The sequence below is a fragment of the Colius striatus genome, chromosome 5 (genome assembly GCF_028858725.1).
Source record: "Colius striatus isolate bColStr4 chromosome 5, bColStr4.1.hap1, whole genome shotgun sequence".
Taxonomy (NCBI): domain Eukaryota; kingdom Metazoa; phylum Chordata; class Aves; order Coliiformes; family Coliidae; genus Colius; species Colius striatus.
The window spans coordinates 35,471,202-35,497,607 of NC_084763.1; the positions used below are offsets into that span (position 1 = coordinate 35,471,202).

A 26,406-nucleotide genomic window follows, 5' to 3' on the forward strand; every position below is an offset into this window, starting at 1 on the left:
ATTACAATACAGGACACGCCTGTGTCTAAATTCCTTTAAAACCACAGTTTTAAATCAACTCAGAATAAAAATTTCTTCTATTTAAACAGACAATGGTTTCCCTGGTAAGATCACTTGGTACCTTATACCTCTTCACTATACTCAATTAATTATTAGACAGAAAAGGCAAAAATTCTCTTTACTCAACTATTCTATGTTTGTCCTAAGCCAAAACTCTGTCATTTGGGAATATACACATCTTTTTTGAGACTAACATCCTAGCTTTCTATTGAATTATACTAGATATACACATATATGTTTGCAAAATTGAGCCCTTTCATCTCCCTCCAATACACAGAACAGCCTATTATTTTGCTATCCAATTCCTAAAATATTAATAGACTACTGGAAATTTATCATATGAGAACCCTCAGATCATTGACCTGTTACATTATTTGGAAAACTGCATTACAGATAAGGCAGAAATATTCTTGATTCCTCATCTGTGCTTGTGTCTGTTCGGGTTTTTTTAATCACAGTTTTATTACAGTTGTCACCAAGAGAGGTGACAAAAATATTTCTCCAAGTAGCCTTCTCATTTAAGTATCCAAATATGGACTAATGCAACATTACAAAACTACAGAAGAAAGTGTTTAGCTGTTTAAGTGTTTCCCATATAATGGAGAGGTACAGCAAAGTATTTTGCAAATTGCAGGCTGCAGTGAACACACAGTGAGTAGCTTTGTTTGGAGTGGAAATGCTGCCCTAGTTAACAGTGAATAGTTTACTGTTGGTTTCCTCGTAGCAAGAAAGGAAAAGGATAGAGTTTGTACATGTGTTTCACATCCATTTTATTTTCACACTGAGATTTGCTTTATTTTATGCTGCCGGAAACCATAATATGAAGGTCATAACAACTTGCAATGCCCTTATATCTTTATAGGAAACAAGACACCAATCCATTAGCACACAGTACATCATCAACAGTAATTATTCCCACAACCTCAAGCTTATTTCTCCATGTTCCAGCTGCCAGAAGCATGGATTCAAGGTCATGCCTTTTTACTCTTCTCTTATTAGGAGCTCCTGCATCCTCACTGAGAATGGGAAAAACGCTAAAAGCTCACACTGGTGGGAACCATGCAGAGAGCTGAGTCCTGACTGTACAAAAGAGCTGTCAATTTCAACTGTCTTGTCCTCAAGGGCAAACGCATTCACTGCCGCAGAGCTCAGCTCTGCCGCAGCATGGCTGACCTGCCACCCTTCCCAAGAAGCCTGAATCACTTGTCCAGTGCCTGCTCAGGCAGACCAGAAACAACCAGAAAACAACCAGAAATCCAACCCATTGGACACTGCCTGTCCAATATGCAGTAAAATCAAATGGCTGATATTCTCCTCTTTGCAGGTTACTGCTGTACTACAGAACTACAGCTCTGCTGTAGTCCAAATGGATCACTAGATGGGATTATCCATGTTCTCACCCTATTACATATCGCTTTGTGAAAATGGACATTATTTTTCCTTGTGTGTATCATCTTCAAAGGCTTAGTATTTTTTAAAGTATTTGGTGTAGAAAACCTTCAGAGGATTTTATGTAAAAAAAAAAAATCTGAGGCAGCAGAACTTTGCAAACAAATTTGTATGATATTTCTTATTGAAATACCAAGACAGATCTCACTTTGCACATACAAATAGTTTAGAAGAAAACTATTTCTCCAACACTTTCTGTTTTTTTAAATGAAGCCTCACATATTAATTCAATCTTACAATTACAAATTGCTTAAAAAGATAAAGAGTTCAGACACTTCTTACCTTTCCTTTTATTTCTCAGTCATAAAGAAGTTGAAAACTGACAGAGATAATGAAAAAATGCGAAACTTTCCAAAACTTAAGTTTGAAACTTAAAGAGATCTAACTACAGAAGGGATCTAAACAATTTGAAGTTCTATGTGACTGCTGAAAATGATAACCATTTCAGCTTACTTTATTCTTGTACTCCCCTTTTCATATTTTTTTCAGCTACACGGCCATAAATGTTATTATTCATATTTCTTCACATTAGTTTATATTTTTCAAGTATTTGGTTAAAGAATTATGTCTTGTTAAAGCAAGATTATGGTACCTTTTTTTTAAAGCAATTGCTAATACTAAAGTCAAATACAGATGATGAGAAATGGGTTAGGGATCTGTTGAGCAGTCTGGATGTACATAAATCCATGTGCTCCGATGGGATGCACCTGTGGGTGCTGAGGGAGCTGGTGGAAGCCATTGCTAAACCACTCTCCATCGTCTTCAGTAAGTCGTGGAGAACAAGAGAAGTGCCTGAGGACTGGAGGAAAGCAAATGTCACTCCAGTCTTCAGAAAGGGTAAGAAGGAGGAGCTGGGTAACTACAAACTGATCAACCTCACTTTCATCCCTGGAAAGGTGATGGAAAGACTTATCTTGGGTGCTGTCTCCAGGCACTTAAAGCACAAGAGGGTAATTAGGAGCAGTCAACATGGCTTTAGCAAGGGGAAGTCATATTTGACCAACCTGATAGCCTTTTATGAAGGTGTAAACAGGTAGATAGATGGTGGTAGTGCAGTGGATGTGGTTTATCTTGATTTCATTAAAGCATTTGACACCATTTCCCACAGCATCCTGGCACAAAACTGAGAAAGTGTGGGCTGGATAATTAAAGTAGTGAGGTGGATTGTTAACTGGTTGAAGGGAAGGAGGTAGAGAGTGGTGATCAATGAGCAGGGTCTAGTTGGAGGCCTGGATCTAGTGAGTCCCTCAGGGGTCGGTGCTGGGACCAGTACTGTTCAATATATTCATTAAAGACCCTGATGAGGGAACAGAGGCACTGTCAGCAAGTTTGCTGATGACCCTAAACTGGGTGCATGACTAACACACCAGAAGGCTGGGCTGCCATTCAACAAGACCTGGACAGGCTGGAGAGTTGGGTGGGGAGAAATCTAATGAAATTCAACAAGGGCAAGTGTAGAGTCTTACATCTGGGAAAGAATAACCCCATGAACCAGTACAGGTTGGGGAATTAACTGTTACAGAGTAGTGCAGGTGAAAAGGATCTGGGAGGCCTGGTGGACAGCAGGATCAGCATAAGCCAGCAATGTGTCCTCGTGGCCAAGAAGGCCAATGGCATCCTGGGGTGTATTAGAAGGGCTGTGGGCAGTAGGTTGAGAGAGGTTCTCCTCCCTCTCTACTCTGCCCTTGTGAGACTGCATCTGGAATAGTGTGTCCAGTTCTGCGCCCCTCAGTTCAAGAAGGACAGGGAGCTGCTGGACAGAGTTCAGTGCAGGGCCACCAAGATGATAAAGGGAGTGGAGCATCTCCCTTATGATGAAAGGCTGAGGGAGCTGGGGCTCTTTAGCTTGGAGGAGATTGAGGACTGATCTCATTAATGTTTACAAACACGTAAAGGGTGGATGTCAGGAGGATGGAGTCAGGCTGTTGATGGAGTCAGTGATGTCCAATGACAGGACAAGGGGCAATGGGTACAAGCTGAAACATAAGAGGTTCCAAAGAGATACAAGGAAGACTTTCTTCACTATGAGAGTGAGGGAGCACTGGAACAGGCTGCCCAGATGGGTTGTCGAGTCTCCTTCTCTGGGGACATTCAAAATTCATCCAGATGAGTTCCTGTGTGACCTACTCTAGGTGGCCTGCTCTGACAGGGGGATTAGATTAGATTATCTTGCAAAGTCCCTTCCAAACCTTAAGATTCTGTGTGATTCTGTGATTCTCTTTTAAATATAATTTCTTCTTTTAAAGTATTGTATTCCTTTCAGTAAAATATATTGCAATATATATGCACAGAGAATTGTGGTTTTTTAGTCATAAGAGTCCTATATTCTGCCTAGGATGTGGTTGAAATACATATCACAAGTGAGACATATCCAGAGCACATCAGACGTGCAGCGCTTTTATCAGCCACTGACACATTCCACAAGTACTGGACCTGCAAGAAGCTTCCCTGTATTTCTGAAAGTTTGTGTAATCCTCTTACTTGAACCAGACAAGATTTCTCACCAAAAAAGTATCAATTTCAGCTGAATTACAGCTAATTTTAGTTGAATGCATCTATTTTAAAAATGTTTGTTATAGAGCTACTGTTTCAAGATCTAACATTACAATATTAATTTTCATTTCTTATTACTCCTTTATGCTGCTTTTTAACCCTTTAAAACACCCACATAGAATCATTTAAGTTGGAAAAGGTCTTTAAGATCATCGAGTCCAAACATTAACCCAGCACTGACACGGCCACCACTAAACCATTTCCCTCATCACCTCATCTATGTGTCTTTTAAATATCCGGAGAGATGATGACTGCACCACCTCCCTGGGCAGCCTGTGCCAGTGTTTAACAAACCTCTCGGTGAAGAAATTTTCCCTAATATCCAATCTAAACCTCCCCTGTACAACTTGAGACCATTCCTCTCATCCTATCATTCATTACTTAGAATCATAGAATGGAATCCTAGGGGTTGGAAGAGACCTTTAGAGATCATCTAGTCCAACCCTCCTGAAGAAGCAGGTTCACCTAGATCAGGTCGCATAGGAACATGTCCAGGCGGGTCTTGAAGACCTCCAAGGAAGGAGACTCTACAGCCTGTCTGGGCAGCCTGTTCCACTGCTCCATCACTCTCATGGTGAAATAGGTTTTTCTTATGTTTAAGTGGAACTTTCGTGTTCCAGCTTCATCCCATTACCTCTTGTCCTGTTACTATCTACTATAGAAAAGAGGGATGTCCCAACCTCCTGTCACTCATCCTTTAGATATTTATAAACCTTAAAGGATCTCCCCTCAGTCTCCTCTTCTCCAAAGTAAACAGCCCCAGCTCCCGCAGTCCTTCCTCATATGAAAGATGTTCTATACCCTTGATCATCTTGGTGGCCCTGCGCTGGACTCTCTCCAGCAGAGAGAGTTACTTGTGAGAAAAGACCAAGAACCACTTTGCTACAACCCCATTTCAGGTTTTCATTTTATCTTCTCTCAGCCTCCTCTTCTCCAGAATAAACATTCCCAGCTCGCTCAGCCACTCCTCATCAGATTTGGTCTCCAGACCCTTCACTAGCTTCACTGCTCATCTCTGCACATGCTCCAGTACATCAACGTTTTTGCAGTGAGGGTCCCAGAACTGAATGCTGTACTTGAGGTGTGGCCTCACCAGTGCTGAATACATGGGGACAATCACATCTCTGGTCCTGCTGGCCACACAATTTCTGATATAAGCCAGGATGCCATTAGCCTCCTTGGCCACCTGGGCACACTACTGGCTCATGTTCAGCCAGCTGTCTATCAAAATATGCCACAACATAACAAGACTGTGATAAAAGAATCCATGCCTTTCCTATTTCTGAAAACTGGTTAATTACTGAATGTGTAATGTTTTTGTTGTTTAGTTAATTAAAGACTTCAAATCTTTTCTATGAAAATTTTACCTTAATTTCTTGGATAAAAGCCAAAGGGAGATCTCCTCCCTCTGACCACAGACTTGTATATATATATACACTGAAGATAAATGGGATTATTTAGGCTTAAAGAAGCACTTTGCTCAGTGTCAGAGCTTTGTATGTGCTACAAAAAAAAACTTTCAAAGCTAAAAAAAACCCAATTAGGTCCATATGTGACTACATGTGTGGCCATGATTCAAGTACTAATGAAAAGTAATTTTCATGCAATCTTCCAGAGAACTCAAATGGAAAAGATGGATGAATTACTAAGACAGAAGGAGTAAAGATCCTTATGATTCTGAATAATTCAACGTAGTCCTAAGCCACTGTGAAAGCCAACAAAATTTGTAGTGGATCATCTTATCTGCAAGAAGATACTGGAAACAGGAACACAGAACAGTACACATCTTTCCCTTCGGGAAACCCACTGTGAGTTTTACTTGTTTTCTTTTATGCTTCATTTTCCTTGAAAACAGTTTCCATTAAAGTATTTTTCCTATTATTAGCCTACATTTTTCTCCATGCAAGATTAGTCTAAGAGCACCGCTGAGCACAGGGAGTTAGCATCTTTAGCAGCATGGCTTACACTAACAAAGATTAGATATATTTCCCCTCTGGTTAAGGAAATACAGATCATAGTAACAGTTTGTATAGAAAGAGTATGCCAAAATAATGAATATAGAAATAGAAGCAGCTAGTATTTCAAACTTGTATGAGAGTTAAAAATAAAAGACACAAAAACAAATGAGAGGAAACTGTCTTTTCCGACCAGGTCATTTCAAATACTCATTTAATTTATATAGCCTGTAGGAGGGATAACAGGTTTAATTTAAGACCTTGCAGTGTGAGTCCTTGCACTACATTGCCATGCAAACATCTCTCTTGGGAATTTTCAAAATCTATGTAGTTATAATGGAAATCTATGAAAGTCATAATGGAAAACTACATAAAAAAATCTCCAGACTATTCTTATAGAAGCTGTGTGGGTTATATTCTCATGCATTTTTCATAACTGCAAAAGAGCTTGTGAACATCACACTTAACTGTCACACTCCCGACCTTAATTTTTAAAGACTTTTTTTTTAATCTAAAACACAAATATTAAGCTTCAATGTAAAACTACCCTCAAGGGAAAAATATTACATTTTATTGAAAATTAAAACAAAGTATTTGTTTTGTGATATGCCTCAAAAGAAATAACTACTTGCTAGAAAAACCTAAAAGGTAGGCCAGGAGGCTTAACTGAGATTAAATCACAAGATTTTTTTTTTTAAAGCATTTTATATTTTGCCCTTGACTCAACATTAAGACTTCTTTCACAAAATCATATTTAAGTTTTACACTAATTTGAAGTTATACACAACCAACAATAATAGGTCAATTTGATCACACTGTTTTCTTTTTGTGTTAAACCTTGCAAAAGTTGGACTGTTTTGTAGGGAAATATTCAAGAGATACGAAGATGCTCAAGAATACAAACCGAGCCTTAATCTCACTTCTTTCAGTACCCAATCCCATCCTATTGCTTGCACGTTTCTTACCTTTTAACATGCAACCATAATTTAAGAGCAATCTGAGCAGAAGCGACCCTAGAACTCTCTATGAAAAGACTGGATGCAGTTTTTAAAGTGTTTACTTGTTCTCAGTGCTATTAAAGCACAAGAGCTTGACCACCTGCCACATTTTACCTGCCTTATCATCTAGAGAGCATCTCGCAGGTTAATGATTATTAAAGCCTCCCTTGTGCCAACAAGAAAAATCTGCTCTTTTCACTGAGTTCTGAAATTATCTTCTGTCAATAAAAAGGACTAATGAGGGAGGGTGCAGTTACCCTAGTAATTAATAGATTCCTAAAACCGGTTGTGTACAGGCAAGAACAGCACACTACAAGTTTAAGCTGACAGAAATGATCCCCATCTTCTAGATAAAATTCTGACTTCAGTGTCTGCTTTAAAGTTAGATTTCTTATGCATCTGATTTACAGTGTGTTAATGGGATCAGGTTATACTTTTTGCTTGCACTTTTTTGGAGAAAAGTTGCATATAACATGACTGAAAACCAACAGAAGTTACAGAAACACAAGAGATGCTGCTCTCCCAAAAAGCATTGCTTACACAATTATTTTCATCTGAATAAATTTTTTATATCTATGTGAGTTAGTAGAAATTTAGTGGCTTGCTACATTTAGTTTTCAAAAAGTAACTGAAAGGTAGTACACATACCTTATCACATTTGAATTCATTGCCATGGAAATCAAGCCATTCAAAGAGAGCCAACTGATGCATTTCACTAAGTAACTTGATCAGATGGTTAGCTTATAAAACTTGCAAAATTCTATTATATAGCATGCAACAGTACTATTTTAGTGTATAAAATGTGTACCCAGAATACAATAAAACTTCACCTTGCACTGAACAAAAACAAGTAAGGCCACATACCTGAAGAGCATGGATCTCAAATTAAACTTTCAGAGAATTAGAGTCAAACCATCTCCCAAAGCCAGTGCTATTTTAGAAAGAGCGGCATGTGTTTGGAGTTGTGCTTTTTTATTTTGTCCAGTTCATTTTGTGATTTTACCGTTTCTTCAGTCAGAGAGAAAAAAAAATGCAAGTTTCTTCCCTTGGTAGTCAAAAATAACTCAGCAAAAGACTTTTAGAAAGATATAGACAGATAGACAGGCAAGTACACACAACTATAGCTACATGTATATAATAGGTACAAGTATACCTATACATATATGTTGTGTTGGGCTGGATCATAGCAAAGGTTTGCCAAGCCAAGTTCCCTTCTTTTAACAGTGGCCGATGGGTGATGCACAGGTAGATAAAAACCTACTTCCCTACCTCAAAGGTAAATATTATTCTGAACATTACTTGGATGTGATAAAAGGGTAAGACTCTTCTGCTGGAAATTCCATTTTCAATCAGTTTAAACAGTTCAGTTTCAGTCACATCCAATTTCAATCAGTTTAAACAGTTCAGAAATCACACTCATAGACTTCTTTCCTATTTAAAAGAAGAGGGGGGGAAAATGCAAAGCAATACTTTACATAATAAGTACGTAAATGTCACATGGAAAGACTCTTAGTTGTAAAAATTAAGTTGGTCTTAGAAGAAGAAAAACAACCAATTGTGCTAACTTCTGTCTGTATGGTACTGAAGTAATTAATAACACAGGATTTCTACTAGGTCACTACAAGGTATGACACTAACTGCAGAAAATTACTTAATTTTCAAGAACAAAAGATTGCTTTTCCAAGTGACAATCTGTGGGCAGGGACAGTTTCAGCTTCCTCAAACCTCTACGTGTGTCACCTTTTTCATCATGAGGTGCAGAGGATTTCAAAGGTACAGAAAACACAAAATGCACAACATGCCACCTGTAGAGTATTACTTGATCTTCACCAAACATTGAAGCTGATACCTGCCAGAGAGCTGATATAGCTTCTGAAATTACTCAAAATAAAGCCCCAGGACATTATAAACAAGGTCTTTCAGGTCTTATCTTGAAAAACATTACTTCTGAGACAAATAAAGGGCTTGGAACATAAGCAGTGATATGAAGACTGCAATCCTCGGTCATATACCTTCTGTAAGACGTCACTTCCCTATCTGATAGTTACAGAGGACTTAAAATGATGAAAGGCATGAGACTAAACAGAAGCCTATCTCTAATTCAGTTCCTCTACTAATCAAGCATAGAAAGCAAAAATTGAACTACCTTAAAATAAAGCTTACAGACAGACAAAATTGAAACACACTGCTAATGTAACCAGTACAACTCAGCAGGCATACCGTGCTCAAGAACATTGACAGAAATTGAAATGCCCGATCAGACTGGTAATATCTATACAGCAGAAGAATTTCCAAAGAATCAAGTATTAATTCAGTAAGAGAGAATATGTAGCAGTGCTCTGACATGAAAGAAAAAGAAGTAATGATCAAAAGATGAAGTAACAAGGGCATCTGCTATACAACATCAGGACTAGAAAAAAAAAAAGAATCTCAAAACCTTCATCAATTCAAGTGCAATTCAAAACTAGAGAATGAAGAATCCCTGTAACTAACCACACAGACATATGCCCAATGAAATGTGCATCAGAACATCTCCTGTCTGAGGCAACATATTCAGCCTCTAGGGCAAGAAGAGCAGCTTGACTGTATCTCTGCCTTGAACGTTTGAATTTAGGTCTGTCTGGCAGGACCACATATGAGCTGCAATCAGCAGAGGGCTAACACCACTTTTTGATCCAAAGGTCTGTCCTTCCCTCTTCATTGGCATGAATGCTGATATTATTCTATAAGTTACTCTTTGCCAGGTGCTCTCCTGAGGAAGAGTCAAAAATTGCAAACAATTCCTCCAAGCAGAAGGAAGAACTGAGTTCAGTTAACAGCTATAAAAATCAGGGAGAATTACAGGAAGTTGAGAAATTAGAACGGTATTTCAGGAAGTTCCTATGCACGCACTTTAACACCTGAGATATCCCCAGCAAGTCAGCATAGGAGAAGATTACCAAAAGCGGATGTTTAGCTAGGGCACTAACCAGCAGTGTGCTAGTAGAGGAAGCATTAACATGAGAAAAATACAGGGATCGTAGGAGATTGCATGGGTGCAGTAGAATAACAGCCCTCTTGAAAAGAACAAGATATCAATAACATGGTTAAAAAAAAGTCTGCTTCAAAATTCTGGAGGCAAAGCAAATAAACCCCTTCAGTTTTAACAGAAAATAAGTATATAAAGTATTAACAGAAAATAGTAATAGTTCACAGAATGACAGAATGGTAGGGGTTGGAAGGGACCTCTGGTGATAATCTAATCCAATACCAGCTCAATCCCAGAGATCATCTAGTCCAACCTTAGTTATCAAGAGGAATAAGACAAGAACAACAGAGATGAATAGTGAGTTGATACCACAAAAATACTTAAGGAAAGACTTTCAAAAAAAGCCATGTGGTGTCGAACAATAATCAGGCATCACACACAAATCAACACAGTGCAAACTGCTCCAATCGTCCTTAATGATTGTAAAAGTTTTATGGTAAGTATTCCTTGTTATGGACTCATCTGGAATACACTGGAGACATTTTTGGCAGCAGCTATATTAATGTCAGGCAACTATGAAAAGAGAAATTTGTTTTTGCTACAGATGGTTACATTTTAAAATGCAACCTTTTCTAAAAAGGATACTCCCCTGGAGTTATGACATCCTATCCATTGAATTCATATGGGTTTATTTACAAAGCTCATCTACATAAAATGAATCTCTTTCATTGTTTCTTAGAATAAGTCGCACAGAATTCAGTCAAACTTCTAAAGAAAAGATAGGAGATGTCCAGAAGATAGAGCAAAACAAAAACAAAACAGAAGAAATATGAAGAGGCAATCAACCTTTTAAATTATTTCATGCCAACTAACATTTCAAGTGTAACATCCATTCTGCTTAGGTCTGTAGACTTCAACTCAAAGGTCACATTATACGGATTTTTCTTGCCATAGCATAACAGAAATAGTTTTTCAGTATTTTTTAAGATCTTCTGGGCATTATTCAAGAAATATATAACATTTTATTTATCTAGTTTCTTTCAAACCAATTGGGAATAAAACAACAATGGTGTCTCGTTGCCAAATTCTCTCAGTTGTTTCTCTCTTCTCTCTCACAAACACAGTGTTTCTGACATGGAAATAAATGTTATTTTTTCTACTCGATTTTTAAAAGGCAATTTTTAAAGGTAAACAAAATCTGTCAATAATATGTCTTTCTCTAAAACCCAAAAGTAAAAACAAAAGGCAATTCATATGGTTTCCTAAACTTTATGGGAAAGAATTCCTCTTCACAAATAAGGAACCCTCTGCAAAATAAACATAGCAGCTGTAATGCCCTACCAGGATCAGGAAGGGAAAATGCTCATATAAAACACCCTAGTTAATATATGAGAGGAATTCCAAAAAATATTCTTTTTGAATCTCTATTTTCTTATTCTATCTTATATATAATACTACAAATATATACGGGAAACAGCTTTATTAGCAGCCATGTGTGTTTTGTTTTGTTTCCAAGTAGTCAATTCCTTCTTAAGCAAGAAAACGTTTATCTGGTGTTATTAATTCCATCATTTGCTACACACGCAGGTGTCAAGACTGTGCACTTACAGAGCTGGGGCTGGAGTGCCGCCTGACTTTAGGTGATTCCTTCCCTGTAGATGAAGTTTTGAAGTTAATGCAAGCATTGTTCTCTGAATGCACCCTCTTCACTTGATTAGTTGGCTTCTCAAATGGATCAAAACTACTCTGTGTCCTCTGAACCCGGACTTTTTTGTCCTCAGGAATTGTATCGAGAGGTTTGATCACTGAATCCATTCCCTGGCAGTTCCGTGTAGACATCTTTGTGACACATATCTGAAAGGAAAAAACAGCATTCCTTGACTCCAATAAGCTTAAAGACAGTCAGAATCAAAAAAAGGCCTTCATAAGCATTTTTTTTCTATTTGTACATTAAAATTGCAAACAATACAGGCATTTTACATAGGAATGGATTTTAAATAGGGAAAACACAAAATCTTAACAATAAAAAGTGTATCTTTGTTCATGGTACTAAAAGATTCTGAAAAAGACAGAACAAAAGAGGAATAGATATCAAATTTATACATTTTTATTTTCTTATACGTGTTCTTAGCAACAATGCTGTTTCACTTCTTTCTCCAATCTAGCCACTGATATCTTCAAGTAGCATTGATTTCCATTTGTTTAAAATTGGATGATACTTAACTGAAATAAATTATGGTAGTTTATTTCTGCCCATCGGTGCTGGCCTGCCAAAGATCCAGTACTGGTATACTACTGTATTTTTAAATAATGCTTATACAGAGTTGTTATTATTATTATCACCATACGTCTCAGAAAATGAAATCAGTAAATCAATTTCCAGGCGCTGAAACTTGAGACTGCAGCTTAATAGCACAGTTAAGCACAGAAGTTCAGCTCTTTGTTACTGTGAAGTATGACTCTGCCAAGCCCCAAAGACTGCAACTTGCTGCTTCAGTTACCAAAATAAACCATTGTTATTTCAAAAGAACTAAATGAGCAGAACAGTGAGTTTAGATACTCCAGTCACGTACCTTTACATTTTTTATTTTAATACATTTGAACATATAAGACTTTTTTTTTTTAAATCACAGGGTTGGTGGGGGGTTGCATTTGAGTTCTCAGCTTCTGTTTCTACCCATAAGAGACTCAACTTTTACTTGGGAAGAAAAGAAATAATTAGCTTCAGGCTATAGGAAAAAGTTGATACAAGTGTGATACAAGTTGACTCATGAGGCTCCTTAAATCACAAGGAACAATAAAAGAATGTACAATGTACTTTTTCTTATATTTGCAAGTATTTAAGGATAGGCAGTGTTAATTTGCTGTCAACCATACTGTTCACATACATGCAATTAAAGAAGCATAATGTTCCATCCAAGCTCCTGCAATCTAAGCATTTTTGAAAACTTGCTGTCAGAAAACATTTAACATGAAAAAAATAAAATTAAATATTTACCATTACCATTTAATCAGAACTCTTCACCCATAACCCCAAGTGTCTCCAATACAAACTTCTCCAATTCTTTACCATTTCCTTGGAGAAATTCTGTACCGTTAAACAGAACTTACTTCAATTGTTTATAGAAATACTGGGTGACTATACCTTGTGTTTTTGATGATCCATTTTAACAGTATATCAAAGATTTCTTCTGTGCATTAAAAATTTATAGGACAGTTCCTGCACAGTGCCATCTGACCAAACAATCATACACCAGGTCAACTCTAATGAAGACATTACCAGCATTACAAACCAGAGTTCACATTTCCTCTCATTAAAGTGGTTTCTTCCAAAACTAAAATTTAATCAGTTTTTAACTGAAAAAAAGGAAAAGCCCCTTCTCCATTCCAAATGATAATTCCCTCTCAGGCCACAATTAAGACAATTATGTAACTTTGGTCTATTACTTCAGAAAAAAAAAAAAAAGGTATATTGCTTCAGAGAGAACAGATAAAGAGTTGCTGCACAAGGAATTTTTAATTAGCCTTGTTGTAAAATTAATTGGCTTCTTTTCCTTAAAACAATTTATATGCACAGACATATACCCACATACTTCCCACTGTCCTCTCCAGATCCATATTCTTGAAATGCTTGTTACCAAAAAGATGTTTTAACATAATATAAACTAAAAATACTGTTAAAAAGCAGTGTTCCATTTTGCTTAATTGACATGGATGCAAATAAATCAGTTCTTAAGAATCTTCTACGATATCTTATGATCTAGAAAACAGAGGCAGGAGATAGGGAGGAAAGATTTAAAAGCTGTACTTGGTTTTTCTTTCAAAAGGCCACCTGTAGCCAGTTAAAATATTTGGAATCCACAGCTATAAATATACTATAGATAATAAAAATATGAGTTGTGTTTCTAGCTTCTTTTTTCCATTGGAAAATTGCCATGTCTAGCTCTAACACGGGCTAAGTAAGCACTGCATTAAACAAAAAAGCATCTGTTAGTACTGATTGTCTCTACTAGAAGCAGTAGTAGCTTGGAATTAGATGAAGTGAGACACTTTAAACTCAGGTCACTTGACCGAATCAGGAGTAGGATAAAAATAGCCACAATCATCTTCTAATAGTCAACTTCAAACTTGTAAATGAGTATAACCAATATTTACACCAACCATCTCCGTGCTCAGAAGTCAAACACCTCAGGGATACACAGGTTGAGCACAAGTGTCATCACAGTGGGAAAGACTGAAGACTGCAGAGAAGTGCAAAAGCAAAGGCTGCTTCCCATGCTACTTTGTCTGCTCTGCAACTGCAGCACTTTTCCTGCCAACAACGGCAAGGAGTTGCATTCATCACTTCTGTCTCGCCTCTATCAATAGCTTCCTAACAGAAATAAAACATTCTCTGAGTGACTCCAAGTGACTGCTGACCACAGCACACTGTGAAGCCAAAAGAGCTGAGATTATGCTGTTGTTGGAGGGTATACATTTCCAATTTGTTTATCCTGCCTATAAAATTCTGAAGAGAAACAATATTTAAGTGGTTGTTTTACATTCTGGAATTGATAGGCCAAGTCCAACTTTCTGCTGAAACTGTTCTTTGACGTCTGAAAGGAGGTCTAAAACATCAGTACTTGCTATAACTTCACAATTACACAGCTTAAGCTTGCAGTAAACTCATTCATCATTTTAGTTCTCCCTCCATCAGAAAGAGTTAAACTACCACAACTGCCTTTGTTTTGCCCTCAGGGCAGCAGGTATGCTGACCTGCCTCTCCTGTGCTCCTGCACAGAGAATTTACTCTATAGTCATATATCATGCAAAAGAGCATCAGTGTACTGAACAAGACTGAATATTTTAGAGATCGTCCTGTACATTCCAATGATATTAGATTTCACCAGCATGACCAGATCAGCTTTAAGAAGATTACAAGTTTACACTTTAGAGAACTAATTCACCACTTCCTCCAAGCCCAGGATCACTGTGTCCCAATGCGCAAGGAAGCAGGAAAAGGAGGTAGGAGGCCTCCATGGATGAGCAACGACCTGCTGGGACAACTCAGGCAGAAAACAACCATCTATGAGAGGTGGAAACAAGGGCTAGCTTCTTGGGAAGAGTATAGGAACATTGTCAGGGCATGCAGGGGTGCAACTAGGAAGGCTAGAGCCCTTCTAGAATTAAATTTAGCCAGGGATGTTAAGGACAGTAATAAGGCATTTTTCAAGTACATCAGCAGCAGAAGGATGGCAAGGGGTGTATGTGGTCCTGCTGCTAAATGCTGAGGGTGCCTTGGTCTCTGAGGATGCAGAGAAGGCCGAACTACTGAATGCCCTCTTTCCATCAGTCTTTATGGCCAAGGCTGACGCTCAGGAAGCCCAGTCTGGCAAGGATAACAGGATGGCCAGGACAGTAGAGGACTTGCCCTGGGTTAAAGAGGTTAAAGACTTGTTGGCCAAGCTTAAGGCTCAAAAGTCAATGGGTCCTGATGGGATGCATCCTAGAGTGCTGAGGGAGCTGGCTGATGTGATTGCTAAGTCTCTCTCTATCATTTTTGAACAATCATGGAGGACAGACGAGGTGCCTGAGGACTGGAGAAAGGCCAAGGTCACTCCAGGCTTCAAAAAGGATAGGACGCATGACCCAGGAAACTACAGGCTTCTGCAGGGGGGTTGGACTAGATGATCTCTAAAGGTGCCTTCCAACCCCTAGGATTCCATTCTATGATTCTAATTCAGCCTTGCAAGTATCATTTTTCCCTTGTACTGCAAAGCAAAAGTTATTCTTAAAAATTTCATTCTCTCAAATTATTTGTATACACAAAAACTTAGTATTACAAGCTTTAGACCTGTAAAACACTGTCTACCAGCTGGTAGTTCCTTGCTGGTAGCAAGGAGAAGCCAAATCCACTGTTATTTCCAGCTTTCTTTTTGCATAAGGATCATTTTCCTGTTAAAGAATAGTATTTGTCACAAAGGACATTCATTTTCAGCCTCTTTTAGATGCTTGTGTGTGATTCTCTGGGCTAGTCAGAATTTCCTGAGTCTATTTTGCCTTCTGTAAGATGGGACCTTTCTTTTTACCCCTTTTCATCTGTTTTATCTACATAAGCCGTATGTTCTTCAGAGTGGGATCTATTCCTCTACCAACTCTATGAGCAGAACAACCCTTGTGCACTCCAGTGATGATGGTAATCCAGTGGAAACTATCAGTGCAGCCTCAAAACTGAATGATTTCGTTGAATATCTGTTTTAGCTACAGTTACCAGGAAAAAAAAAACCAAAAACATAGTTAAAAAAGTCTAAGAGCTCATGACATATAGAAAGTCAATCTATATGATCTATATGATCCCTTCTTGCCCTTTCTGTATAAATCTGTGTAATGCTGTACTTAAAACAGTGGAGTCCAAACACTCACTGAGATGGTGTAAATGCCACCACAGCCTAAAACTAATGCCACACAAAGATGTGATCAATAGCACAGTAACTATTACATGTTCTTACCTCAAACATATGTAGAGACAATACATTCCAAGCCTAACTGTCAGATGTACAAACATCACAAAAATGGCAACAGAGGGACAGGGACAAAGGGCAGATGATTTTTACTTTAACATATATATGTGTGTGTGTGTGTGTATATATATGTGTGCATATATATATATGTATGTATGTATGTATGTATGTATGTATAGTTCCTACATGGAAAAAAGGTAAAATGAAACAATCACAATGGCAGGTATGGTATTCACATCAGAGAACATCAGAAGTAGGACGTTCATCCTCCAAGTCTCTAGTTTGGTTCCACAACAGTCATAGAAAACCTAAACTAGACTCCAAAATCCAGCCTCCCTTTAGAAGGAATCTTGCTCTTCTCCACAGAAAACAGAGTGATCCCATACAAACTCTTTTTTTTGTGTGTTTGAAGTTACTGTTTGGAAAACTTCCAAAGTAGCACTCAGAAACTGACCAGGAGAGTGGTTTTTTTGTGGGAAAGGATTTAATTTGAAAATAGCAACGACTGTTCCCACGTAGTGAGGTTAACAGCATTAGTTGCTGAAAAATCCTGACCTCAGCCTTGTAAGAAAGATGCCTGTCAGCCAGTGTTGTCCAGCAGAAGCACCTCTGCATGAACATCCTGCCCATTACACTTCCCAAGTAAGGATCATCAATATTAAATACTTGCTTGTATTTCCCAAAATTCTTTCACACTCTGCTAGCAAACAGTACGCCAAGTATCCAGTAGTCACCAGAGCAACCACAGGTATCTCATATGTTCTCCACACGTTGACGGCTGAAATAAATCCACCTTTAAAATTTATCCACAATGGTTTTACTCAGTCTCAACTAAAAAGGTTAAAAAAATGAGAGATGATGAGAGAGAAGACATTTTGTCAGCTAAAACCTACAGCACGGTCACTTCACAATTGCCTGAAGAGCTTTACTCTACTTTTGAAAGAAATGGCAAAGGGAAAAATTTATCTAGAAAATCAGAATATTCATGTCAATTCCAATATTATTTGAACTATAATAGATTCTGGCAATGAAAAGCAAAATAAAAAGCAGCCCTACAAATGTTAGTGCAGTTTCCTATTAAAAATTAGTACAGTGTTTCTCTGGGTGTTACTTATTTAAAGTAAAAAAGAACCATTACCATACACTCAGAATAATAAAGAAAAAGCACTTCAAAGTTCCTAATCTTAGCACTGTCATTTACATCATATATCATTTATACTTTGCAACTTACTGATGAGAAGATAATGCATGACAGTTAACAAAAGAGACTGGACAGTCTTTTTCCTCCTCTCATTGTACTCAGTCTCACAATCAATTTGAGAAGATCCCAAGGCTACTCTAGGATAAACAAGCTTAGTGATCATTACATCAATAAGGATCACTAGGCTACCATTTCCTACAGTTGTCATTTTAACATCACAGCATTTATCATATCTCAAGATACAAAGTCTGCAAATAGCCACATTTTTTGGTAAAGACTCTTACCAAAGTTAAGAGACTGCAAATCACAAGAAGTGTGCTTTTGGTCCATGCATGAAGTCCACAATAAGTCTCATTAAATAAATAGAAAAAAACCCCAAAACATTAATGGAATTATTTGTAAATAAAGATATCTCTTTAAAGTACTTGATATAATTTCTGGCAATGCTCCTTAATCTGCATTTAGGATTAATGTAGAGAAAATAAATAAATAAATGATTGAGCATGTTAGTGATTGTGATATAGCTTCAATGAAATATTTTTTTAACTTCATCACTGTCAGCAAAATTAAGAAGTCCCAAGAAAACTGGATTCTTAGAATTAAAGGTTGCTGGATTAATTAGTTTACTGTTTAAAGTAATATAACATTTAAATAGTGAGAGTTATCAGTTAAAACATGTAAGTAATTTATAGTCCTTATAGTTCATGAACTTCAAAACCAGTTCCCTGAATTAATCACCTGTTAGGATACCTAGTAACAGACAGACTGTCCTGTATGAGTAGAATTTTATTCATATGAATAAAGATATCTTCAATAACAAAGAGCCATCAACTTTGGCATGACATACTAGACATCCTACTAAACAGAAGAAAAAAGGCGAAGAATGATTTACAGTATAAAAATGTACTACTCTGAAGCTCATCACGTCTTTTGGAAGATGTATTGTATCTGTTTAATTCCTACATTTAACATGCTACAAATGCCTATTTTGATCATCCAGTACCTATGGACTTACGTAAAATATCAAAAAATTGCCATCCATTTACTATTCTCTATTAATCAGGCACTGTGTATATCCTAAGAAAAAGTGCTTCACTGTGTAAATACCAAAGCAAACATTCAAAAATCCCTACTAAAAAAATCAGAAGAAACCACCTGAATTCCTCCCATTCCTACCATTCCAAGAGATATAGTATTAAAGGAACCAGTGTAGGGAAGCCTAAGACCTAGCAACTGTTGAGCAAAAATAAATAAATTACTGACTAGATACAAGGAAGTCACTTAACCTCTCCACAATTCTATTTCACTCTTCACAGTAATAATGATCCTGCCCCTATCACAAGTAGAAACTGGGAGCACTAATTATTTTTGTAAAGGACTTGTGCTTTTTAAAGTGAAATGTTATGAAGATCTAGATTACAATTTGTAGACCCAAAGCCCTCTGGAAGGCAGCACAACAATCTCATTATTACAGAGAATAAGAATTAGCATTTGCATTTAGCTGACAGATATATAAATAAAAACCATAAGTAGCCAAGTGACTACTAAGCAAGCAGATGAATTGTTGAGAGCATAAGGCCTACATTAATTTTCACCAAAAAAATCCTATCTGGATACAAGTTTTAATTACCCACAAGCATGTTATTTTCTATTGTGCCTTGGTACCATGGCAATTGAGAACTACACAAGTCATCTGTGGATTCTGGCAGGACTGGAATTTGACATTTGCTACTTATAAAACACAATTTGGGAATGTTCTGGAGTATTTGTTCAAAATAGAAAGGCAACTATCTGGAGAATTTTTCTCTTTAGAGAACAAAGCAGTATAGCGGCTCTTTCTTTTAATAACTGTGGGTCTTATTCACTTTTTCTCAGCACAGTTGGTAGATCTTTCCATCCCTCCTGAAAAAAGAGGGGCAGCAAAGACTGGTACACTCACAAGCAGAAACACAAATGTTTCAGGAAGAGAGTTCCTGGTGAGAAAGCTACAAAGCAAGAGATAGCAAGTTAATAAAACTGAGGAAGCAAAAAAACTGGGGAAGCAAAGCCTGTAATGCTGCACAACATCACCAGTGAGTTCATATTGAAACTACTAGTGCAATGAGGCCCAAATCCGAAAGAAGTCTTTCAACACTCACCTTTTCCTGTAATTGCTGCCACCAACTCTGATTTGAACCTTTGATGGGCACAGCTAAAAAGAGTGGTAAGAGAACTTGAGTAAGAGAAAAATAAAGGGAGAAAAAACAAAGGACAAGAAAGGAAGGAAAGAAGATGTGAGGAAAATTTTAATAAATAGGCATTTCTTTTCCTGCCCTGACAGCTTGTTTTTTCTCTCTGGTAACCTCTGGGGGTAACAGGCTCAACTGTCAGAGACTATAATTCATACTCTTGGATTTTAATTCTTCAGCTTTATTTGTATGCAGAGATTGCTAGCAATGCTAGCTATGAACTAGCAAATACAACTGAAGACAGAGCTCAGAGTCTGAAAATGGTATCCAGAGGATATGGTACAGTCCTTGCTGTACCTAGCACAAACTTACTCATACATCTCCCACAGACCATCTCAAAGGCACTTGCCAAAAATGGCTGATTTATTTCTGAAGTCAAATCTGATGTTAAACCAACTGTCTTTGTCATATGGAAGAAGACAAATATAAAAAGGTCACTGTGCCAGATGGAAGAAGTTCTAAACTGAAAGCTCTGACATCAGTTCTCTGTGTCTGTCTGAAACACTGAACTCAATGAGAAGATGAAATGTCTGTGCTGAATTGCCAAGTGAGAAACAAGTCACTCTCACAGAAAGGCCAACTGATCGGACCTGAAGTACAAATCCCAAGATCACACAAATTTGAAAAGAATTTCATATGTCTGAATTAGGTAAAAATAAATTTTTATACTAGAAGTATTTATGGACAATGCTTACTCTTTCTTCCACCACTACGACCATTACTCTCGTGTACCAGACCTGTACTATAGTACTTTTTTTTTCCTGATAAATTAATATCTAAATATTAGCATAGTTATTGAACCAAGCACAATCCTGGAGTCAGAAATTACTGTACATGATTGTATGTCCCTTGGACATGGCAAGGTGGAGCTGAGCCTTTACAAAATTAACATTTTTTTCTGTTCATGACACAGCTTTAGAAAAATTTGGAAAAGTGTTTTCAGTCGATTAAAGCTGATGTTTCTCTCCTTGCAGGGAAAAAAAGTTCTGATTTTGAAGAGAAACCAGATTAGATTTTAGGTTTATAAAAGTCTATGTATATCCTCAAAATGAAACCCTATTATTTGACAACAACTGTCAGGAGGAGTCACCTAAGGACAGTGTCTCAGATAAAGGTCATGAAGAAGTCCTGACAGTCTGCGTCGCAAATGAAAAGAGACAGAAACCCAACAAAGCAGATTTAAAGGGGTGTTTTGCTCTATTTCTGTACTTATGGCCCAAAATAAAATAACTGTGTTAGTAATAAAGACTGGCAAATAAATTCTTCCTTTTACTTCCATGATGGTCAGGTTTGCCTCAACAAGTGGTATGAAATGTGTCATTCAAGCTTTTCCTGCAATTACAACTGTGCTGTTGCTTCCTTTAACCCCCTACAGGATTTACGGCTTCCTCCAGTAAACCAAACAGGAGGACAGAAGAGCAGATCAGAAGAGGTGTTGATGTGGGAGAGGCATCTTCCAGCTCCAGACATGAGCCAGCGACTCCTTTGAAACCTGCAGAGCAGTGAAAGTGAACATAGGCACTTTCCTATGTGGTTTTTGTACTCTTTTATTTAGTTATTCATTTATATCTGTTGTCTCTCCTCCTCTGTAACCATATGAAAAGCATTTAAAAATTAAGATTAAAATATATTTTCCATCCCTTTCCCATACCAGCCTCCTGCTCCAACAGATGGCTACATGTGCCAGTGCAAGTTTATGCAGTGTTCTTTCTGTAAGTGCATTATTAGAAGTTTAGTATGAACATTACATTAAATGTTTCTGAGTTTACAAGTTTATAATTTTATTCTATTTTGCAATACTCCTCCAATCATGAAGTTATCAAAGGCTTATCCATAAATGCAGTAAGTCTTCCCACTGCCACATTCAAGTGAGAGAAAGCTTGAGAGAATTGACAGTAAAGTGTATGTATATTCTTGCTAAACTTCGAGGCTGTTGGTAAGCTTTTTAAGAAAATAAATGGTAATCAAGTCCATACCTTGAAAATAGGTTTTACCTAGTTACTTTAGGTTCCTTTGCCGATCCCTAGCAAGTCTCTTGGTTTGTTCACAGATACCATCAAGTAGATTTCATGCAAAATAAAAACATGAATTTTTCCCCTACAAGAAGGGCCTGCAACAAAAATACTGCTATTGGTTACGCAATTGATAGCATAAGGTTTGAGCCCAACTAATGCATCTAAAAAGTCAACTTAGTTCTTTTATCTAGTGAGTCTGAAACCAAATGAAAACAATGAGACATGACCGAGATAAAAACTTCATTTGTAATTAATGATCCAGAGAGTTTGTTTCAGGCTGAAAGGTCAGACAAAGACAGTTTAAGAACTCAAGATCAACCTTCACATATACTCAGAATAGCACTTTTGTTACAAAAAAGAAAAGAGGAAGGGGACATATTCATTTATATGCAAATGCAAATATATGCACTTGCAGGTGGAAAGGTTTTACAACCATTTTCTGTCAGGTATGACAGCAGCCTTCATTGCACTGAAGCTGCATGCTGTACTGTCCTTTACAAACCAATGTCTCACATTATCTTCAGCAGATGTTTAAAAAGTGCTTCCCAAGAAATAATTAAAGAATTAAATTGGTAAATTAGTTTAGTTCTTCCTTCTTTAAAAACAAACAAAGAAACAAAAACCACAAAAAGAATTTTCTAGCAGCTACCACAGGTTTGTCACCATGATAATTTTCAAAGCAAAAAGGTATAGGGCCACATAATGAAACTTCTTTATAATACATAATAAGCTATGCTGGGAAAGAAGAATGGCAGAATCTCTGCAAATATACCATGTCCCACAACTCAGGGGGATTTACATTTAAAGTGGAGAGGTTTCCAACTGATAGTGAAAAGAGTTCACCTTAAGAAAGATAACTATAATTTTATAACAAGAATTCTCTGAATAACATAGAGATAATGCTTGATTTTCAAAAAAACCTATGTATATAGCAGAGAAGTGAAAATCACCAGGGCTGCTGTGGTATGTTCAAGGAAAAATATGTGCTGCAGTAGACCTATGTCTGGGCTCAAATCAATTCTAAAGAAAAAGACGGAATAACAGCCAAGTCTGCTACAGTTGGTGACAATTTGCACCCTCAAAGATGTGAGTTCATCTTGAATCACTTTCAACAAACAACAAATCCTGAGAATCAAACTGCACAAAAGCACATCAGTGAGAAGTCCTTCACCTTTATACTACATTAGATGTCTCACAAAAATGTTCCACAAACCTGAGACTGACTGCAGATATTTCATATGGCTTTGCCTGCGTGGCTGTGTACCAGTAGTATAGTCACATTTTATAATTAAATAATTTTATGTATCTGGACTACTTTGCTAAATACAGGAAATTCCTTTCCAATTGGAAAGTTACAGGTGGTGGTTTCACCACTTTCCCAGGCAGACACAAAACCAATCACCCTCATCATTAAACTGTAGAACTTTAAGACAACTATTCTGCACAACATTAATATTTCAATAGTCAGTATTTATTAGTAGAACTGATTCGTTCATTAAAAAAAAAAAGACATGAAAATCAACATTATTTACAAGGAAGTCTAGGAAAGCATATTTTACACATATTCTCCACAGGTTTAAATCAATTTTCTTTGCATTTACACAAAGATTTAATAAACTGGGAGAGGACATATTCAAACAGACTAAGCTTATAGACTAAAAGCATTTCCAAGACAGAACAATACAGACTGTGTCAAAAGCTTGCTGATATGATGTTTGCTGCTAGCTTAGATTACATTTCTATAACATCTAGCTGAAATTTATCACAAATCTTATTCAATCAGAAGCTGCAATGGATCTCCTGGTCAGCACAGTAAGACAATGAGTCCTACTGTAGCATTAACTTACCCAAATTCTAATAAAGTCTAGATTTAAAAAAAAAAAAAAGAAAAAATACAAACCCAAAAATCTCCACCTACATTTTTCATACCATTTCTGACTACTACACCATCATAGAGTAAGACAACAGGTAAAACCTTCATCTGCATTCTCTGTGGGACAGCCAGACTGACAAGGAACTTCAGAGAAAGCTCATCCACTCAGTTCATCAGCAACAGAAAGAAAACATGGAAGTTATTTTTATAGAGGCAAAAAGATCTGTTCGTATTTATTAAAAAATCTTATAATACGAAACCAATTCCTTGAGCATCCAGCACTATGTTAAATTGCTCTTTCACTATTTGCCTTTTGTTAAATTACTAAATCCAAAATTATACATAAGTTTATATTAGGGAGTGGAATGAAACAGTGAAAAATATGCTACTTGTGAAAGAGATGCATATCATCACTAATTCTGACAATATACAATAGACTTACCTCAAAGGTAAAAAGTAGTCACAGAAAGGTATTTACCGAACTATACCAAAATCAATAAGTCATAATCTGTGTGGAGGAAGCACTTTATGATTGATGAAGCAGCTGCTGGTAGAAGTTGTCCTGGCATTAACATTGTGATACAGAATTAAAAAAAAAATAAGAGTCCTTAGGAACCTGTTTGTTTAATCAACTTGCCATTCACATATCTTTCTGCCACGGTACCAAAAGAAAAATCTAATCAAAGATGTTGAAAGCTAGTATGGAACTATGTTAGGGAACTTAAGCTCATAACACATAATATTTAACCAGTTCTTTCCAAAGTAAGAACACCAGATACACTTTTTTTTAGTTCAGAAACAGGCTTTGGAGCACCAGTATCTCTCAGCTTCACTGTTGTTTCAATATTTGCTAGGGTAGCTTCCTTCATTTCAACATGAATTGTAAACTGCAATTACCATTGTATCAGTACCCGAAACATTTAGGAAAATTTTAACACTAGTATTATCAAACTAAATTTACAAACCATGTACAGCACTGCCTGATAGCTGAATATTTTGCCATGACTTCAAAAGGAAATAACCCCAACAAAGTTGTCTAGATCTGCTTGTCAGCTCCTGTGAGCTTTAAGGGCACATCTACTCTCACATTTATAGAGAAGTCACCAAATATGACAGCTTGAAGCCTCACCTGACCCAGGCCAAGCTTTTGCACGAGCTCTTGCCCCAGCAAATTCCTGCTGACCATGCAGGTCAGGCCAGGACAGCATAATAAAACCTGTATGAGGCATACAGTTGAGGGTAGCCAGCACCCTGCAGGGATTTCCCTTAAAGGCCAAAATAATCTCTTACATCTGGCAGCTGGACCTTAGCAGAGCTGTTTGACTAAATCTTGTAATGCCCACAACACCAGCTACCCCTTGGGATTGACTAGGCATATCTGCTCTGAGGTCTAAACACAGGCCATTCTAATGGTACCATCCATTTTCTTATCTTTGGGGTCTCTGGGAGAAACAAGAACTGCCTGCCTGAGACACGGTACCTACTCAAAGGTCAACCTTTAAGTAGCCCACCCAAGCTTACATTGTCATGGGAAAGGTGATAAAAATTGTATTTAGTTGAATGGATTTTTGGTTGGTTGGTTGGTTGGTTGGTTTTAAGATTTACACAGAAAAATAGCTAAAAAGAGATAGTTAGGTGACCACTTTTGCTATTGAACTTCAAAGGCTGGCTTGCACTAAGGAGTGATGTTGATTTTTAGCCTGCTCAACTCCAACTTTTTGAAGTCCTTTCCATCTGGAGTCTGACATATAAAGGAGATTACAGCAAACATACACTTCTCAGGTAAGCTCTTTTCTTCTGCTGTGATAGATCTCAGCCTCTCCACAAAACTGATCCACTCAGATATCATAATCTTTATAGAGCATTCAGGACTAATTGCCTATTAAACTATGTATTTCTTACATTTCACATCTAGGTTCTTAACTTTTGGCCACATTTTCCACATCATATGTTGTTTTCCCCCCAAGTTAATTTAGGATCTGTGTTTAACAAAATATTACCATAGCAACTATTTTTTTTTTTTTTAAATGGCCAAATCATTATTGATTTCTCAAGCTCAGAAAACTCTGTGCTGATGGTTTTATATTACGGAAGGAAAAAGCCACAAAGGAAGAAAGCTGGCAAAAGCAACAACTTTCACATATATATGTGAATTAAAATATTTCACTGAGATAAAACTGTAATTTTAAATTTGCTTTAAGAAAATCCCGCTTGCCTAAGTGTTTCTGGACTTTGATTCCTTGTAGAACATGAGAGCAAACACAAATGGCTGGATTACTTCTATGCATTAAACAATGTCAAATAAATAAATGCCTCCAGCTGAAACAGTTATTGTAACAGAAGCGTTCAAGGTTACTCTTGACCAAAAAACAAGCATCTCTACTTTCTCAGACAAGGCTAGGCAAAATAACTTTGTATACACTGTGAAACAGCCCAGTGTTCACAGTACAGTTACACATTTAGATTCTTTTTTAAATAAAAAACTCCAGCAAAATAATAATGAAACCTTCAAAAAATAATTGAGATAGGACTAAATCTTCCCCCCTTCAATCATATTCAGTGACAAAGGAGAAAAACTCCTTAATTGGCAAGTACAGAAAAAGCAG

General features: G+C 37.1%; 1 protein-coding gene across 12 annotated transcripts in view; it reads right to left on the bottom strand.

The window, feature by feature from the left end:
* The window catches only part of CDK14 (cyclin dependent kinase 14), a 440,472-nt gene that overhangs the window by 346,939 nt on the left and 67,127 nt on the right, over positions 1–26,406 (bottom strand). For 11 of the 12 annotated variants that reach the window (XR_009818728.1, XM_061996203.1, XM_061996209.1 and 8 more), the window contains one exon: positions 11,592–11,837. Coding sequence is in view for 11 of the 12 variants with exons in the window: in XM_061996203.1 (XP_061852187.1) it covers positions 11,592–11,837 (246 nt within the window). In the remaining variant the exon portion in view is untranslated. Of the gene's footprint in view, positions 1–11,591; positions 11,838–19,822; positions 19,858–26,406 lie in introns of those variants that run through there. The other variant, XM_061996211.1, reaches the window with a different exon arrangement.